The sequence below is a fragment of the Stegostoma tigrinum genome, chromosome 2 (assembly GCF_030684315.1).
Source record: "Stegostoma tigrinum isolate sSteTig4 chromosome 2, sSteTig4.hap1, whole genome shotgun sequence".
NCBI classification, from domain to species: Eukaryota; Metazoa; Chordata; class Chondrichthyes; order Orectolobiformes; family Stegostomatidae; genus Stegostoma; species Stegostoma tigrinum.
The window spans coordinates 68,248,581-68,269,044 of record NC_081355.1 but is presented as its reverse complement, the minus strand read 5'-3'; the positions used below and the strand labels follow the sequence as shown (position 1 = coordinate 68,269,044).

The 20,464-nt window shown below is 40.6% G+C and overlaps 1 protein-coding gene across 4 annotated transcripts in view; it reads left to right on the top strand.

Annotated features, from left to right (window-relative positions):
- The window catches only part of etv1 (ETS variant transcription factor 1), a 146,738-nt gene that overhangs the window by 111,317 nt on the left and 14,957 nt on the right, over window positions 1-20,464 (top strand). For all 4 annotated transcript variants that reach the window (XM_048523889.2, XM_059654494.1, XM_048523907.2 and 1 more), the window contains 2 exons: window positions 6,345-6,413; window positions 13,798-13,967. In XM_048523889.2, the coding sequence (XP_048379846.1) occupies window positions 6,345-6,413; window positions 13,798-13,967 (239 nt within the window). The remainder of the gene's footprint in view (window positions 1-6,344; window positions 6,414-13,797; window positions 13,968-20,464) is intronic.

Sequence of the window (20,464 nt, the reverse complement as noted above, 5' to 3'; positions counted from 1 at the left end):
TGCAATGCTAACCACTGAGCCACCGTGCCGCCGTAGGTATCTGAATGGGTACATAATTAGGTAGGGCTTAGAGGGAAATGGGCCAAATGCTGGCAACTGGGACTAGGTCAGATTGGGATATCTGGCTGGCATGGCTGAGTTGGATCAAAGGACCTGTTTCCATGCTGTATGACTCTATGACTTTATAACATTGACTCCTGGGAACATGCGTCTCAAGGTATCAGATTTGACATGGACTTGGAAATCACTTACAGATCATATTATCTTCCCCCTCAGCTGGTGAATTAAGCCTCCTGCATAATGGCTACTGTCCATCACAAAGAGTGCTCTGTCGTACACTACTCCTGGAGCTGGACGGATCTGAAGTGAAAAGCTGTGGCATGTGATGAGGGAAATAACAGGAGTGAAAAACCTATGTGATCTTGTCCTCACCAATTTTCCCTGTTGCAGATGTGACCCTCCATGGCAGTATCATTAGGAGTGACCATAACACAATGTTCATTGTAAATTGTCCAGGTACATTCCATGCACAAAAGGCAAGACAAATACAGCTGGTAAATTACCACCGTGTCAGTTTCTTCTTGATCATCAGCAAAGAGAGAGATGCAGTAACCAACAGTGCAATCAGGTGGCATTCACTGCTCCCAGGAGTGCAGGAACTCAAACTGGGCACCAGTTTGAGCTCCTGCGCTCCTGACCTCATTGTAGCCTTGATCCAAACATGGAAAAAACAGCAGAACTCCAGAAGTTAGATGAAAATGACTGCGCTCAACCTGAGTGTGACATTTGTTTGCAGATGCAATCAAAGAGCTTTAGCGAATCTGGAGTCAATGGAAATCAAGAGGGCCTCTCTCCACTGGTTGCGGTCATATCTACTATGACCGTTGGAGGTCAGTCATCTCAACCTTGAGGCTACTCTACAGGAGGCCTAACCATCTTCACTTGCCTCATCAGTGACATTCCTGCTACTATGAGGTCAAAACTGGGGATGTTTGCACAGTGGTCAGCACCATTTTGATACCTCAAATACCAAAACAGTCCATATCCATACGTGGCAAGACCTGGTCAATATCTAGGCATAGGCTAGTAAGTATCAAGTAACATTTTTGCTGCACAAGTGTCAGGCGATGGCCACCTCTAACAAGAGAGAATCTATCACTCCTTGAATGCAATGGCAATACCATTATTGGATCTCCCACTATCAACATCCTGTGGGTTACCATTGACCAGAAGCTGAACTCTGCCAACTATTTAAATACTGTGACAACAAGAATAGACTAGACACTAGGAATTGTACACCGAGTAACCCAGTTTCTGCTATCCAAATATGCATTCATCACATGCTAGGTGCAAAGCAGAAGTTTGATAGAATGGCTTCAGTTGCCTAATTCCAAAAACATTCAAAAAGCTTGACACCTTCTGGAAAAAAAGCCTTTAACAATTATGTTAATCTCAGAACAAGTAAAATTATATATATAAAAAAAACTGTTAGAGTTCAGGATAATCCGTAGTTAATTTAATTAATTATCAGTACAGATTATTGGGAAATGCAACAATGGTGATTTGAAAGTCAGAATTCTTAGGATCTTGAATTGCTTTTCAAATTGCTGATGAAGCTTTTTCGGATTTATCATGATCAAAAGAAGTTTTGAGTACAGAGCAAGCTATTCGGATATTGAGTGAAGGAAAAATCTAGAAACAGCACTGATCAATCTTAATAAAAGATGATCAACTATTTCATAGGAGATCAGAATCTATTCAGTTCTGCAGGTACAAAAGTTTGTGAGCCACAATCAGCTCCATCAAATATGACAGGAACATAAGACTAGCCAAGTGTGTTTTTGTTCTTTATTCATTCACAGGATGAGGGCATCGCTGGCTGGGCAGCACTTATTGCCCATCCCTAATTGCTCAGAGGGCAGTTAAGAATCAACCACATGGCTGTGGGTCTGGACTCGCATGTAGGCCAGACCAGGTAAGCATGACAGCCATGTGTCACCATTCATGACAGTTGCGCTGAAGGCAAATGTTATGTTGGCTTCCATTGCAAGTGGATCTGAGTACAGGAATGTAGAGTATTTGTGAGACCTTATCTGGAGTATTATGTGCAGTTTTGATCTCCTTACCTAAAGAAAGGCTATTATACCCGTAGACAGTGCAGCATAGGTTCATCAGACCGATTGCTGAGATGGCAGGATTGTCATATCTGAGGACATTAGGTCAGCTGGACCTGTATTCACCAGAGTTTGGAAGAATGAGAGAGGATCTTATGGAAAAACATGAATTTTTGACGAATTGGAAAGACTGGATCCAAGAATGATGTTTTCCTCTGACTGAGATGTCTAGAACAAGATGTCATAATCTCAAGACACTGGGTAGGCCAGTTTGGACTGAGATATGGTGGAATTTCTTGATTCAGAGAAGGATGAATCTGTGAATTCTCCATCACATAAGCCAGTGGAAGGCAAGTCAATGAACATATTTTAAACAGAAATGGATTGCTTTTCAGACAAATTATGTCATGGGTATAGCAGAGACAGCTGGAGTACGACATTGGGATAGGTGATCAGCCATGAATAGCAGAGCAGGATCAGTGGGCTGAATGGCCAATTCTTGCTTCAATTTTCCATTTCACTATATTTCCATAATGGACAGACCAACGACCCAATAGGTAACAATGAACACATCCCTCCTCCCACCTCAAGCCGCACCTCCATTTCCCACCTACTAACCTCATCCCGCCACCTTGACCTGTCCGTCCTCCCCAGACTGACCTATCCCCTCCCTACCTCCCCACCTATACTCTCCTCTCCACCTATCTTCTCCTCTATCCACCTTCAGTCCGCCTCCCCCTCTCTCCCTATTTATTTCAGAACCCTCTCCCCATCTCCCTCTCTGATGAAGGGTCTAGGCCCGAAACATCAACTTTTGTGCTCCTAAGATGCTGCTTGGCCTGCTGTGTTCATCCAGTTTCACACTTTGTTATCTCAGATTCTCCAGCTTCTGCAGTTCCCATTATCTCTGATCACAACATAGACTTACTTGTGTATGATGAATGCATCATTACATCTGCTTCACTTTTGGAGGATGTCCTCGAACACTGTGTGCATTTGGATCACCAGGTGCAGTGCCAGAACCAGACAGAAGGTCTACAAGTTTAAAAGGATTTTCTGTCTGGGACAGAATCAAAGTGAACAGTCCTCATTGAACAGTATTCCAGTCTGAGTGCATTCTCTGAGATAGTAAAAGTTCAGGCTGCCTGAATTCATGAGATCAGAGATTTGCGGGGAGATAGGTCTGTGTTAAATGTAATTACGTGTACAATCGTGAAAATAAAGTTTTGGTGGGTGAGGGTGAATGAGGATATCAGGGCCTGAATGGATTTGTGCTGAGGACTGCCTTAAGTAGAACCCATAATGATGATGTCATACAGCCTTGTGGGGAGAGCAGCTCAGGACTTTGAAAGAGTAAGTCTTCCTGGCCAAGCCTTCCTTATCATCTCTGCAATAACAGTCGGAAATGCAGGGCAGTTAGACTTCCCTGTACTTGGTGATAAAAAAGGTCAGTGGTCAGCCAACAGATGGAGAACAAGCCTGAAGCAGTGCACGGCTAAAGCAGTGCAGAGTAGGACTTCCAGCCCTCACCAGTGGGATGTAACCCCAATTCTAACAATGTCACAGCTCTGTATTGGGTATTACTGGGACTGCAGGGGAGCCCACAAAGGACGCTGAGTGGATCCCAGATCCAAATAAGTCGGGGAGTGGGGGAGGGTCTTTATTACCTCAGAGAGTGAAGCAGGATGAGTGAATGATTTTGATCTATTTTGATGGTAACAACGCAGGCTCCTACCTTTGGGTGGGGTTCCGTCCAAATGGGCATAGATAGAGCTGTGTCCCATCCTGCCATTTGTTACAAAGCAGATGGCCCATTTTCATCTGCCTGCCTATTGTCAACCATATGACAGAATGGACAAATAATTATTAGGGTTAGTTTGAGCTGTGAGCAAGCTCTGTGGACTGCAATTTATTTATCTACATACGGCGAGTGGACTGCTGCTTTTGATGCCCAACCAGGCTACAAATTATGAGAGTCAACTCAAGGCTATAAGGGAAGGTGGTTAGCTGGAACCCCTAATCTACAGTACATGCCTCCCCCACCTTTAACACCCTGCTAAAAATACACTTAGCAGGGATATCTGATATCAAGCCAAAATTCTACTTTGTTAATAGAACTTGTACATTGTTGCTGTCATACAATAAGCTACACCTTGATTAAGATGAGTCAGTTCTCGCCATACAACCAAGTGGTTTATGGATCTCCACCAGCAGCAAATCTACCAGATACCTCATGCAACATGATGAGCTAAGGTGAGGACTCCTATTATATCAAATTCCACCTTACTATAGACACTCGCCCAGAAGATACCATTTGCTGCTGCCTGACATTGAAGTGTAAGACTGTGCTTTCTTTTGCTGACTGGAACATGATGGCAGGAAGTTTCTGTGTTTGGGATATTTTCAGTCTGTAGCAGAACAGATGTGGCCTGATTTTTTTTAAAAATGCCTCTTCATTTCTGGAAAAGAGCAAATGGCTTTTAAAAAAAGGCTTTGCATGGTACCTAAATGGCAGAACAGCATTTGTCCACTTGGCAGTTGATAAGAATCAATCACATAATGGAGGAACCTGGAATTGCATGTCAGTCAGCCGAGGTGAGAGCAGTAGATTACCTTCTCTAAAAGCTAACGGTTTGACCGGTTTCTGGGTCGATCATTTGATTCATAACCACTTTGAAACGATACCTGTTATACTTGCCAGAAATAAAGCACCGACATCTCTTTCCTTGGGACTGAGAAGGGAATGGAATCATTACCATCTGGCTGGATTTCTAAGTTATAAATCCATTACAGTTGGAACCCAAATGGCCGTACATACTTTTCCAGTCAGTGTCTTAAACGAGTGATAATGGGAACTGCAGATGCTGGAGAATCCAAGATAACAAAGCGTGGAGCTGGATGAACACAGCAGGCCAAGCAGCATCTCAGGAGCACAAAAGCTGACGTTTCGGGCCTAGACCCTTCATCAAAGGGGAGGAGGATAACTTCTTCAGGTTACGCATCCCTGGAAGAGGCGTCGCAGTGGGGTTAAAACTGTATCAGTGATAATGGGAACTGCAGATGCTAGAGAATCCAAGATAACAAAGTGTGGAGCTGGATGAACACAGCAGGCCAAACAGCATCTCAGGAGCACAAAAGCTGACGTTTCGGGCCTAAACCCTTCATCAAAGTGTCATAAACTACCTGACTCCAAAAAAAATTTCACTCTGGTCTATTGTTTTGGGAACATGAATCTGTGCAATGGTGGATTTTGTTATTAGGCACTTCTCATGACGAACAATGCTTGTGACTGATGCTTTTTCTCTTGGACTGTCTGACTGTTGAATGCTTTATTGTGCACCAGGTTAAAATTCCTTAATTGGTAGAAAAAAAGTGGGGAAAAAACATTGGAGGATATGTTCTCTCAAGTTACACTGATCCAGACAGGCATGATTCCACTCTAGTTTCAAGGGAAGGTGCTGACATATTGGTGACGTTACTGGGCTATTAACCTAGAACCCCAGGCCAATGTCCTGGGGGTGCAAGTTTGAATCTCACCATAGCAGATGGTGAAATTTGGATTCAATAACATCTAGGATAAAAAGATGGTTAGTTGGCATCAGAGAAGTCTAGTTTGCTTCAGGGAAGGAAACCTGTCATTCTGAATGTGGTCTGGCCTATATGTGACTTCAGATCCACGGCCATGTGGTTTACTCTTAACTAACTTCTGGGTAATAAATGCTCGTCTGGCCAGCGACGTCTATGTCCAATGAATGAATAAAAAGCAAGCCTCTCCCTCTTCCATTCTGATAGATTGGAGCTCACTCACCATGACGCAGTTAAACTGAGGGGGAAGGTCATTAACACGATGAAGAGACTGCACTATGGTGCTCAGCTTCCAGTTGTTTCCCAGTGCAAATGTGGCCCTTTTTCTGTTATAGACTAGGCCAAACTGCCAGCCAGATTCTCGCTGGGAAATCTATTCTGATAGGAAAACAAAGAACTGCGGATACTGGAAATCTGAAGCAAACACAGGAATTGCTGAAGAAACCCAAGAGGCCTGGCAGCATAAGTGGAGAGAAAGTAGAGTTAGCATTTCAGGTTCTAAAGAAGAGTCACTGAATCTGAAACTTTAACTGTCTACGATGATGTCCATAGATCTACCCTGATGTCTTTTATAAATTTACATTCATTTGTACTTGCAGTGGAATCAGCCTGTAGTAATTCTCCCTTTCTTTTCTGTTCCCACAGGTTGCATGTATGAAAAGGGTCCCAGACATTTTTATGATGACACCTGTGTTGTTCCTGAAAAGTTTGACAGTAAGTGAATCTACATTTAAAAAAAAAGCTTTACCCCACTGTAATTGGGATTAAGAATTTGAGATGAGCACATATAGACAAATTGGTTTGTATTGGGACAAAATTTCCAAAACCCAGTAAAATTATGGGCCTTTGAAATGACAAGGGAGTTCTCAAATTGCAAAACACATTGACTGGAGATGGCCCAAATTTCCTTTTAGAGTAAATGCTGGAAGATTGGGATTGGTTTGGTAATTTCCACTGATCTTCCACCGCAATTACAGTTTGGTTAATCAGGACAGTCATCTGAAGAAATTCTTAAATCTTGTTTATCTTTGCTTAGGGATCAGTTTGTGAAAAGAAGTTTTCTCTTTTATCTAAGGGGTTGGTGATTGAAGGTTTGTTGGAATCAGCAATGTTACTGAGGTGGAATGGTTGGCAAAAATTTAAGAATGGAAGCCTATGTTTTCAAATGCAGGCAGCTTGTAGAGATCACAAGGTGGAGAACTGGATGAACACGGCAAGCCAAGCAGCATCAAAGGAGCAGAAAGGCTGATGTTTCGGGCCTAGACCCTTCTTCAGAAACCTGTCTGAAGAAGGGTCTAGGCCCAAAACGTCAGCCTTCCTACTCCTCTGATGCTGCTTGGCTTGCTGTGTTCATCCAGCTCTCCACCTTGTTATCTCAGATTCTCCAGCATCTGCAGTTCCTACTATCTCTAAAACAAGCTTGTAGAGATGGTGGGGTTAGAACAATGACTGCTGTTCACTGTTTCGATTTGGATGATTGGAATTCCAAAATACTAATTACAGGTTTTATTTTCCGTTGGTCTACCCAGTATAGTAGTTTGCTTTGCAAATTTCTTCTGAAAGCTTTGAGATAGTTCTGTGAATCTACAAGATTCTATCTCATCTCATAGAATGCCTACAGTATGGAAACAGGCCCTTTGGCCCAACAAGTCCACACCGACCCTCAGAGCATCCCACCCAGAACCATCCGTATAACCCACCCAATCTACACATTCCTGAACACTATGAGGAATTTAGCATGGCCAGTCAAATTAACCTGCACACCTTTGGACTGTGGGAAGAAACTGGAACATCTGGAGAAAATCTGCAAAGACACAGGGAGAATGTGCAAGCTCCACACAGACAGTCGCCCGAGGGTGGAATCCAACCTGGGTCCCTGGTGCTGTGAGGCAACAGTGCTAACCACTGGGCCACCATGCTGGTCCAACAACAAGCAACTCTTGCTTTGTTCTGAGCACTATATTTACAGAACAACAACAAGCTGTCATCTGCAAATGCAGTTAAAATATTTTAATCATATGATATTAAGAGTTGGAGACAATTTACTTTCAGATGAATTCTGCATTCAGGTCAACCATTCCATATGTTCTTTTACACTTATTCCATTATCATGCAGAGAGTTTCCAATTATCAATTAATCAGAATGACATTGAACAAAAGTTCTCAATTGATGAATTTTGGTTTGATATCATTCAAATGCTTCTGATAAATGCTATATTGTATTTTTCACCTAGCTGACTGACCTGCTGTGCTTTTCCAGCTCCTCATTTATTGACTCTAGCTTCCAGCGTCTGCAGTCCTCACTGTCTCCATGACAACAACCACAGCTATTTAAATTTCCTAGTGCTGTAGAGAAGGGTTTAAGGCAGTGCTGCTGGGAAAAGCCAGGGGAATCCTAAATGGAATGGCTCCCAATGTTTTGCAGGTGATTTTCTAAAGTAGCCCTCACCATGGAAGTGAGTAAGCAATGAAGGCAGTTAAGACACCGGTCAATTGTCTTACTTCCCTTGCATTATAATTTTCCTGGGATATTATAATCCTTCAATATTTTGAGAGTCTGGCATTGCAGTGGAGACAGCTCTTTGCCAGTACGTTAACAGGCCTTGAATGGCAGAAATAATTGACAGAGTTAGGGGCCGTCATGCTCACAGATGGCCAGAATTGGCCAACAGTACTCCTCCAGAAGGATCAAATCTCTACCCTGAGGCTTCTCACATTATTCACCATCTTTTTCATCATTGAAGAGAAAAGGCCTTTTTGATCGCTATGTTTTAAGAAGACCAACAGGTGCTCCCATCCAGATGCAGCTGCTTTCTAACATTGCTACATACATTCCTATGGAATTTCCTACTTCCTTGGCCCATTTGACATCTTCACTTTGGCAATGAATGCTGAGATAATCATTTAGCAAGTTGCTCCAATAGGCAAACTGTGGGCTTGACACTTGCATTTAATCGCACTATAGGTGTCCCAAAGCTTTTGGGGAAACCCAGAGCTCTAAACTGCACTTTTATTATGGGAAAAAGTGCTCTCAGGTGCATCGTGAAGAGAAAGACAAACTGAAAGTTGAGCCAAAGAAGCGTTTAAATGGGCTAAACATTTAGATGAGCAAAATGTTAGACTAACAAATTTTAAAGATGGTCCTATAAAAGGAAAGTGTACCAGAGGAGTGGATGGATTTGATTCCACAGAAGTGAATTTCAATGACTGCAGAGTTGGCTGCCAGCTGTTTATGAAAGGTAAAGAAAGTTGTTAACTGTTTTTTGGTTAGCGATGTTTCCATGCTATGGGAAGGAAGGAAACCTGCCTGTTGAGACTCAACTTGGAATTACAGGAGAATTAGCTGTAGAAGTGGGAAGTGACAACACAAAAAGAGATTTAGAGAAGAAAATGGGTTTAGATATTGGTAGTAGTTATAGACTCAAGGACAATTTTGGGGAATAGGTGTTGGCTGTTTTCAAAGAGAAGCAATAATAATCAGATTTACAGTGCTGTTCCGAAAGGTACAAATCTATCCTGCTGTTATCCCCCATTTATTTCTTAGGAAAGGCTTTAGAAACTTATTGGGAATGACCCATAGGTTGTAAGATTATTTGAATTCTTGTTACTACTTCTGAGATCCAATGACTAAGGTATCTCTGTGATCATGAAAAGTCTTTAGCAATATGGCAGAAAAATTATTTGCCTTTAAACACCGATCATTTTTCAGAGTCACTGTTGAAAGTGTTGCATTTGGCAACAATATGTGACATGTGTTGCAAATTGGTTTAAATGTCATCTCCATACAACATCAGCAGATCACATATGAATATCCTTCCAGTGACACACAGTATTGCTTTGCAAAAGAAAAACAATCACCTCAAGATTTGTGCTCCCCAAACCTCCGCGCAGAGTGAAATTGGAAAAAAAAACACAAGATGGGAGATTAAATTTCCTTTGGGTTTGCCAATTCTTTTGTTACGATTTGCATAAATCATCCACCAAATTTCTAAAGATAAATGACTGAGAAGCCCTGCAAAAAATAATGGTGTAAATTTCTGCTCTGATAGAATCTGAATCTTCTGATTTACTGTGGGAGTCCCCACAGAATATCCACGTGTGTAAGAAAGAAAACAAGGAAGTGAAGAACAAAAATAGGCAACAAAAATACCTGCCCTTAAAACCAGCTATTTATTCAGGTCTTTTGCTGTTAATATAGTGCTCATATATCCGATATCTTCAGTCTTCCGGGCTGAAGTTAATAGAAAAGAAAACTAGACAACAGATTCCCAGTCTGCTACCACCCAATTTGTGACCTTGGCCCAAGCTCAATGTCACTCTTAAGATTGTTTTATCAGCCTGTTTTGGATGACACCAATTTCCTTCATCTTTAGCCATTTGCATATAAGTAGCACTGTGGCAGGCTGTTTAGTAACATGGCCACATAGCTTTCTTTCATAGATAACAAGGTGTAGAGCTAGATGAACACAGCAGGCCAAGCAGTATCAAAGGAGCAGGAAGGCTGACGTTTCGGGCCTAGACCCTCCTTCAGAAATGAGAAATGAAATGCAGCATCTGCAGTTCCTGATAGCTTTTTTCCATCATACTTTTTTTGTCAGTGAGCCTCTTCATTGCTTTGACTTCCTCCTATTAATGAAATTATAGGTCTTCTGAAATGTTGAAAATATATGTTGTATCAGGTCAAGCAGCATCTTAAGAGAAATAAGATTGTGGAAAATAAGGAGCAAAAACAAAGTTGCTGGAAAAGCTCGGGAGGTCTGGCAGCATCTGTGGAGGAGAAAACAGAGTTAACGTTTCAGCTCTGGTTCTGAGGAAGGTCACCAGACCCAAAACATTAACTCTGTTTTCTCCTCCTCAGATGCTGCCAGACCTGCTGAGCTTTTCCAGCAGCTTTGTTTATGTTTCTAATTTACAGCGTCCACAGCTCTTTTGGATTTTATTGTAGAAAATAAATTTGTAGTCTATTATCACGTAGTAGCATTTTAATACATTTAAACAAATGCCTTCACAAAAGACAGGACAGGTTTAAGAGAATGTTAAACACTTAAATATGGGGAGCATATTCACAAATAGCATCCACACACCTGTTGTCTTTTACAACAGTGGATCACAATAACAACCATTTGCATTATTTATATGTTTTAACATGGCCAGAAATCCAAAATGTATGGCATTAGGGAGTCTATGAGAAAGCTTGACACTTTATTATTTTATTTAAATCAGTACAATTGTAAACACAGCCCAAAACTCATGGCTGTTGTGTATCTTTCCTCGGGTTCAGGAAACCCAATAGAGATGGGAGTTTTTACAGCACTCCTTGTCGGCCAGTATATAGAGACTCCTGGTCTGCACTTTCTGATTAGCAGTTGCTCCCAGTACCATTTTGAAAACTTCTCTCACTCACCCCAGCTCTGATCAGTAACAACCCCATTTCCTAAATACCAGAATTTGTTCCCAGTGGCCTACTGCCACTTATGATCTTTCCTACCTATTGGCTAGTCTGTGAGCTGGCCAGCTGTCAGGCAGGAAACACCAGAGTACTGAAATAATAATGAAATCCTCTCATTAAGTCTGATAGGAATCAGGCACCCCTGGTCCTCTCACATACATAACCTTTTTTTTAAGCCCAATTGCACTCACTGTACTATGATCAGGTTCCATGAGTGACTGAACTGAATAACCTACAAGTCAATTATTAGGAAACCTTTCCACATTCTGTATCAACTCAGCAAAAATCTTCTAAAACATTAAAGAGATTTTAATTCTTCATTTTTGCAATGAAAGGGGACCACACTACATAGCAGATACAAAATGCAAAGTAAAATCACAGTTTGGATCCTGAAAATTGACTCAAAATAGGAAAATTATCAGTTTGAGTGAGAATAAGGAGAGATTGTTGGCGTATGCTCAGATTCTGTGTTCAAATTCACTTATATAGTGAAATGCCATGTGACTTTATCACCTTCTAATACTCCAATGACAAGCTTGCTTTCAGTATTTAAACAGCATAGGTTGTAACATATCAATGCTTAATGCAAACAGCTGAAATTTTTCTTTTGCTTATACTTAAAAGTAACCTGCTAACCTAGCAGAATGGAATGTTGCAACTGGATATGTTCAGTTCAGTGTTCACATATTACAATTTTGCAATTTAACTTGAGTGCTCCAGGTTTTGGAATAAACCCCAGTTTAGTGACAAAGGGTGCGTTGTTTTTAGAGTAAAATGTTCAGTGTTATTGCAAAACAGCAAGGCCTGACACAAAACCAAGGGACATTGTGGTAAATTATTAATGCTGCGACTACGTGCAGGAGTGTATTTAATCTTGTAGTCTTCAAATCGAGCATGGATTCTCACTGCTGGAGACATGGGAGATACAGCGATCCAGCCTCATCTCCACTACTGCCCTTGCTATTGAGACTTGGTATTAGAAGGGGAGCCTTATAAAGTATCCTCCAAACCTGCACCATTCACTTCATGTGTGGTAGGCCATTTCAGATTGAGAAAGGGAAAATATTCTTCATTCAGAGTGTGGTGAACCTGTGGAGTTCTCTGTGTCAAAAGACGTGGAGACGAAGTCAGTAGACACACTTAACAAAGAAACAGATTTCTAGAGCCCAAATGCATCAGGGGTATAGGGAGAGTATGGGAGTACAGCATTGGGATAGATAGAAGTTTATAAACCTTCAGCTATAATCAGGTAACACTGAGAATCCAAAGCAAAATGCATTGGAGTTGAAATTGGAGTGATGTAATAACCTTGTGATCTTGATATTGGAAGAGGTATAAATGATGTATTTTGTGATCTAGCTGAAGTCAAGCTATTTCCTGTGTGTGTGTGTGTGTGTGTGTGTGTGTGTGTGTGTGTGTGTGTGTGTGTGTGTGTGTGTGTGTGTGTGTGTGTGTGTGTGTGTGTTGTGTGTGTAATTTTTTTAAAAATTATTTTCCATTATCAATCAGCCATAAGCCTTTTCAAATGTACATCTAGTTTGGACGTATGAACAGTTTTACTGAATGCATGTAGAAGCACAGAAAATTCAAGCAGGGTAGGCCATTTAGCCCATTAATAATGCTCTGCCATTCAACAAGGGCATGGCTGATCCTCTATCCCAATGCTATACTCCCATACTCTCCCTATACCCCTGATGCATTTGGGTTCTAGAAATCTGTTTCTTTGTTAAGTGTGTCTACTGACTTCGTCTCCACGTCTTCTGTCATAGAGAACTCCACAGGTTCACCACACTCTGAATGAAGAATATTTTCCCTTTCTCAATCTGAAATGGCCTACCACACCTATACGGATTTCATGACCCTCTCCCCATCTTCCAAGGGAAGAATCATCCTGGTATCCAGCCCATCTAGCCCTGTTAGAATGCATTCAATATAAAGTCAGTTTGACTCGCCAAATTGATTTCACTTAGAATTGCTGCAGCCTTTAGACAGAAACATTCAGCTTCTAAGTTTCAGAACCAAGTTGCAGAGTAACACTGACACTATGTAACAACTTTCAATTGCATAGCACAGCCAACCTATTTAAGCATCCCTAAACATCTCTCAGGAGCATTACTGAACAAAATGTAACAACGAGACATAGAGTTGTAGAGGTAATCAAAAGCCAACTGGTTAAAGAATTGGCTTATAAGCAGCATTGTAAAGGAAGACAGAAGGTTGGAGGTTTGAGAGGGACTTCCAAAGCTTAAGGCCTAGGCAGTTGAGGGCACAGTCAGCAGTGGGCTGTTGAAATTACTGATATGCAAGAAGCTAGAATTGGGGAGCATAGAGACTGCAGCGGGTTGGAGAACTGCAGGAAATGGCACAGATGGAGAATAGTGAGGTCATGGACTGATTTGAAATCAAGGATGAAGATTTTACCATCATGTGGTTGTTAAACCCAGATCCAGAGCTGTCAAACTAGTGACAAATGAGTGGAGCATGATGCAAGTTAGGAGACAGCTGCAAAGTTTATAACTATTTAAGTGTATGGAGACTGAGTTAGGAGGCCAGCTAGGGGAGCTAGACTTGATTATTTCAGCCCAGATTGAGATCCAATGCGAATTTCTGACAACTGTGAAATATTGCGTGGTGTTAATGTTTCCACAGGTGACATCAAACAGGAGCCAGGCGTATATCGGGAAGGACCCACTTACCAGCGTAGAGGCTCTCTCCAGCTTTGGCAGTTTCTCGTGGCTCTGCTGGATGATCCAGCAAACTCGCACTTTATTGCATGGACGGGACGTGGCATGGAATTCAAACTCATCGAGCCAGAGGAGGTGGGTTTCCACTGTTAGCACAACTTTAGTACAAAGTTATTGGACACCTATTCAGCAAAGGAAAACTGAAGGATCATGTGGTGATGAAGGGTAATGAAATGTAAGGAATTCATTGTTTCAGTTGGCTACATGGCTGGCTTGGAGTGCAGCACAATGCCAACAGTCCATTGACTGATTTAGTCCTCTAGGCCTGAAACTGAAATGGCTGCTGCCTTCAGTTATGTGCTTTACTGCAACAAAGCAAGACGCAACCTGTTTGGCTTCAATTGATTACTGGCTCCAGATACCCCAAGGGTAATCAACTTATCTGATCAGTTACCTTGCTCATTTGACCAGGTCAATTTATAACTAAGTTAAACTGCATTTGAAGAAGTAACAATAGATTATTGGGTGCCCACTTGATTATACGCCCAAGGATTTGGTTACAATACAACAAGCAGATCTTTCATAGAGCAGTGCTCATCTACTTCTGGAACAGAAGGTTAGGAGTTGAGTCCTGTCTGCTCCAGACGTGTGTTGTGACATATCTGGACAGGTTGATGAAAATATCCACAAATGGGCCCAATCATCCAAAACTCATTGTTTTGACCTGGGAGTGTGACTGGGTTTGCAGCTTAGAGCTGACAGAGGGACTGGCAGCATTAAGTGTTCACATGCAAATCATGAATGCTTAAACTTATGTAACCTCTCCTGCTACTTCATTTAACTACATCCTGCTTTGCTGGGAACAAATTGTGCAGAAATGTTATGCCTAGAAATTTGGGGCACCATTATCCATGATTCTTTACCATCCATTTAAATGACTTGGAAACCATTGACACCATGCACCTAGAACCAGGAGTTAAGATTCTTCATTTGAACTGTGAAGTTTGAAAATCAAACCGATTATATCTTTAAGAACATATTATTTCAATTTTACTTGTACTGGCCAATAAGAATGGTAGGTGGATAAGGTGAGAACCAATGCTCTTTTTAAGCTGCATGTATGCACACTCATTCAGCAATCAGGAGGGTGACTTGCAGGGAACAAACAGGCTGGACACAAGCCACACTCCCTTTGAAACACCCATGCGCACAGCCACATCCCTATCTTAAAGATACTGCGCAGTTCAAATAGTGAACAGTGATTAGAGGAAACACTGACGAGGACAGAATAGTGAACTTTTGCTTGGCAGTGTCCAGCACTGTAAGCAAAATTACTTTTGACGTAAGCCTCACTATTAATAACAATTCGAAATTTAGAGTTGCTCATTTCAGAATCATAGTTTTTATATTTGCATTGAATCTGACATGGAACCTGTGCGGCTGAGGTTGACTACTGGTCTGAGTTATACCAAGGACAGATGATTGGATCCAATCAATTACAGAGTCATAGAGCCATACTACATGAAAACAGATCCTTCTGTGCGGACCAGACATCCTTATCTGACCTAGCCCTGTTTGCCAACATTTGGCACATACCCCTCTCAACCCTTTCTATTCGTGTATCCATCCAGCAGCCTTTTAAATGTTGTAATTGTACCAGCCTCCATCACTTCCTCTGGCAACTCATTCCATACACATGCCACCCTCTGTGTGAAAGGTTACCTCTCAAGTCCTTTTTAAATCTGTTCCCTCTCACCTGAAACCTATGCCGTCTAGTTTTGTACTCTCCCGCCTTAGGAAACACACCTTGGCCATTCATCGTATCTATGCCCCTCATGATTTTATAAACCTCAATAAGATTACCCCTCAGCTTCCTGTGCTCCAAAGGGATAAACCCAGCTTATTCAGCCTCTCCTTTTAACGCAAACCCTCCTGTCCTGGCAACATCTTTGTAAATCTTTTCTGCACCCTCTCTAGTTTATCAGCATCCTTCCTCAGATCAACTTGTGGTTAATTTACAGCAAATTTTATGCAATAGCAATAGATTATTTGTTTGAAATATGCGGCAACAGTTTATAGTCCATATAAAATTGAGCAGATTAATGACTTATCTATGTAGCTGAGGCTTTCTTTATAACCAATCAACATCACTGACAAAGGCCTAAAGATTGTAATAATAAAGGCGAAACTCAGTAAATATGCAACATGCTCTGATAATGGGAACTGCGGATGCTGGAGAATCCAAGATAACAAAGTGTGGAGCTGGATGAACACAGCAGGCCAAGCAGCATCTCAGGAGCACAAAAGCTGACGTTTCAGGCCTAGACCCTTCATTAGATGAAGGGTCTAGGCCCGAAACGTCAGCTTTTGTGCTCCTGAGATGCTGCTTGGCCTGCTGTGTTCATCCAACTCCACACTCTATTATGCAACATTCTCTGTTTGGTTAAATGGCACCTTGGAATCGTACAATATTAAAGAGGCCCTATGGTTAATCAAGCCTATACGGCTGAAAAAATATTACACCTATTCTAGCATTGTTTATAGCTGTGTGTCCACGTTATAATGTATTTAGGTTTTAATTGAATCTTTGTGCGATAGATGATGAATTTGACAGGAAGTTTATGCAAAAGAAAATTCTTCAGTTGAGTACTTCAGTGCTAAGATAAATGATGGATTCTTGCTAGTGTTAGAGTTATACTGGAGCAGAAAATAATCTACTTTAAATAATAATGCTTGATTTATGAAAATCTTCCCATGTTTGCTGACTGAATTTGGATGCTTGGATGCTTATTCTCATGAATAAAGGATTCGCTCATATTATGTTCAGCACTTTGGAATCATTTCACTTGGAATCAGAATGAAGTCAAAAATTTTTTTAAAAATTGCATACTTTCCAGTATTTTCAGTATAAGTGTGTAGTTGGACAATTACTTTATAAAGTTGTCCCCTCCACTAAGCAGTGCCTGGACTCATGACTTTGCATTCCAGACAAAACTTTTATTCCAAGTGCCTTTGCAGCTTTTTGTTTTTGAACTGAGTTTTGGGAAGTTGTTGAAAATTGTGTGTTTTACCCAAAAGGCAAACAAGATAAAAACATGTTCAGACAAGCCTGGGGGAATATTGCTCACCCTTCTTCTGGCAGTAGAGATGTGTGCATTTCTGTTAGCTCATGTTTCTGTATGAAAGACGGGTAGGTAGCAACAGTGTGAAGCTAGTGGACTTTGTCAATGACTGGAGCAAAATAAAAGGGAGCAATTCAGTCTAGCACCTCTGAATCTCTTTGCTGCAAAAGCCTTAGATCGCTTATGAACATTAATACAAGGACACAATTCTCTTATTGCTTTTGATTTGCTGGACATTATAACAGGGTAAAAAAAATCATCTTGGACAGTGACACAAAATGAGTGTGAATGGCCTGTTACTTGCAGAGACTTATATTTTAATTCAATTGACATGCAATGAAATGCATATTTGGCTTTGCATATATCCAGAAGCCATCCAATACCACTTTTTTTTCCGCCTGAGAGATATTTCTGATACAAAATATTCTGTAATGATTTCTATATTAAAATTGTAATTTATTCATTTGTTAATTTTCTTACTGTTTGTCAAATGGAGTAAATGCAACTTTAAAGCTAATTTGGTTGTGCTGTACACTATTGGCTGGAATGGCTCTGTAGTAACATTGCAGATAGGCAACATTGATGTTTCCATCAGGGGCAAACTGGACCCAGTAGTCTGATTTCTATCTTGTGAATTCAAACTGGGAGTAAAACAGTGGTAAGGCAATTTGTGTAGCAGATTGTACAACAATAGTTTATATTTATTTACAACCTTTCATGCGAATAAACATCTTTAGATTTTTCATTCAAGCAATATTTTAAAAAAGACACTGTCCAAAATAAGGAGATATTAGTACAGATGACCAACCTCTTGATGAAAGTATTATGTGTCTTCAAGAAGGAAAGATCGAAGGACAATGAGATTTTGGGTGGGAATTCCAGAGTTTAGGACCTAGGCAACTGAAGGCCAGTGACTAAAATTGGGAATTCTGATGAAGTCAGAAGTTAAGGATCACAGATATCTGAGAATGTTGTGGGGCTGAAGGGGATTACGGACACAGAATGGAGTGAGGACATGGAGAGCTGTGGAAATAAAGGTAAAAGTTATGCAGCCTATGGCATGTAACTGTGCACTATCAAAATCAAAACTCTTATGTATATCTCAATACATTGCATGAAGGACAATGGAACATATGCCTCAAATGAATGTTACAGATTTAGCAAGGTAATTGTAACTCAGAGGAAGTGGAGTATATCCATTGCTTGTTCAGCTGAAGTGAAGCTTGAACTGCTCTTCTTTCCCTGTGTAACCTGATCAACATGACAATGAAGACAAAGGTGCACATCAACACGTAGCATTCTCATTTCTATTAATAGGTTCAAAAGACTGCAGATAATATGAAAGTACTTGTTTCTGATGAAAGAAATCAATAATAACAGGTCCCAGCTCAATTTTTAGTCACAAATATGTTTGAACTGCTATCTTTGAGCAATGTATAGTTTGTTAAGACACAAGATTCCTGGTAATTCAGGAGTTACAAAAGACCAGGAAACTCAGTCCCGAACAGAGAATCAAAAGATGAAGTTGTTGAAAATTGTATGTTTTAACTAAAAGGCAAACAAGAAAAGAACATGTTCAGACAAGCCTGGGGGAATATTGCTCACTCTTCCTCTGGCTGTGGAGATATGTGCATTTCTGTTAGCTCCCGCTTCTTTATGAAGGACTGGTAAATAGCAATAGTGTGGAGGTGTTCACAGTTTCTGAAATACACAGATAAAGAACTGTTCATATTTACATTTGTATTGTAATTTGGATTATTGAGGATTATCTTGCAAAATTGCCTGTTACACTAATCATCATTATTGCAAATGTTATGCTTCATCAGAATGTCTTTTCATTTTGAAAAGTGCTCTTATGCATTCAAAATGGAAGAAAATACACTTTGAGAGCTCCATAATAATGATGTAAGGTAATTATAATGCTCAGAGTCCTTTCAAAATAGACACAAAAACATTCAGTTGTCCCTCACAGAAACAAAAATAACCTGCTCCTGGACTGCTTTGACTGGTGGGACAGTTTGGTGGAGAATAAGTGGGGGATAAAAGTGGTTCATTTTTTAAGCCTCAAAACTCAATTGTTTACATTTCTCAATGTTCAAGATGACAACTGAGTCCATGGGTTTCACTAATCTTTGAATCAACCTGGTATCAAAGGTAGGGACACTATAAACTGCACCAAGTTTCAAGAGCTCTCAAACTACTTATATAAACTGAGGGCTGCGTTCCCATTTTGATTGCAATTGTTAACAAGTTGTGAAAGAATTCTTTGATGTGATTAATGAAGTTTGCTTGTACAATGGATTGACCACTTGAGTTTTTTAAAATGGTTTCACAGATGAGAGGTTTTTCAGTACTCAATGTGGTTTCCCTAAATTTCTGCTAGATAATTAGAATTGTTGAAATTTGTCTGCAGTGGATATTATTGGGGTGCAGGGAATATGAGGGTGTATGTGGGCTACTGAGCATTTCAAGGGCTGAGATTAGTTGTTAAAACAGGACTGTATGAATAAATAGGTTTCTTTTCTGAATAGTAGAATATGACAGCTGGATTTCTGCTGGGGTGTCAGTGCTGGGAACTTGGGTTTTTGTAATTTATATCAATGACTAAGATGAGGGAGAAAAGCCTGGGCATATAAACTTGCAAATGACATATAGGTAGGAAAGTTTGTTGTGAAGTGGCAATAAACAAGGTGAAGACGGATATAGATAGGTTCACATGTATAGGGCCTTAGTGAAACTACATCTCAAATATTTTAAACAGTTTTTGTGGTTTTTTTTAGGAACAATGTAAATCTGAAGCAGGCAGTTCAGAAGAGGTTTACTAGATTAATAATTGGACAAAGTGAGGTGTCTTATGAGAAAAATTGGGGAGGACGAGGCTGGGCCTGTTTTCACTGTTGAAGAGTGAGGCATGATTTCATTGAAATGTGTAAACCTGAATGGTTTTAACAGAGCTTTTGTGCTCCTGAGATGCTGCTTGGCCTGCTGTGTTCATCCAGCCTCACATTTTATTATCTCGGAATCTCCAGCATCTGCAGTTCCCATTATCTCTGGTTTTAACAGAGTCTGTGTGGAAAGGATGTTTCCTTTTTGAGGTGAGTTCAGAACTGGGGATGGGAGTGATTGTTTAAAAAAGGTAGTTGCCATTTTAGGATATAAATGAAGAGGGTTGTTTTATAAAATTTCTGCAACATAGGAACTCTATCCCAGGAAGCGGTGTAAAGGTGTTTTTTGTTTAATATTTCTAAGATTAAGTTTAATTGATTCTCTTGCCTAACAAAAACCTAGGATTATTGGGCTAGCTGGAAATATAGAATTTGACATTCAAACAGATTAACCATGACCTTAATGAATGGCAGTGCAGGCTCGAGGGTCCCATGGCCTATTGCTGCTCCAAATTAGTAAGCTTTGAAGTTTTTATGGGCAGATATCACAGGGGGCCAAGTGCTGGAAAATGGAATTGGGAGTAGTTACTTTTGTTTATGGCTACATGAAATCAGTGGGCCAAAC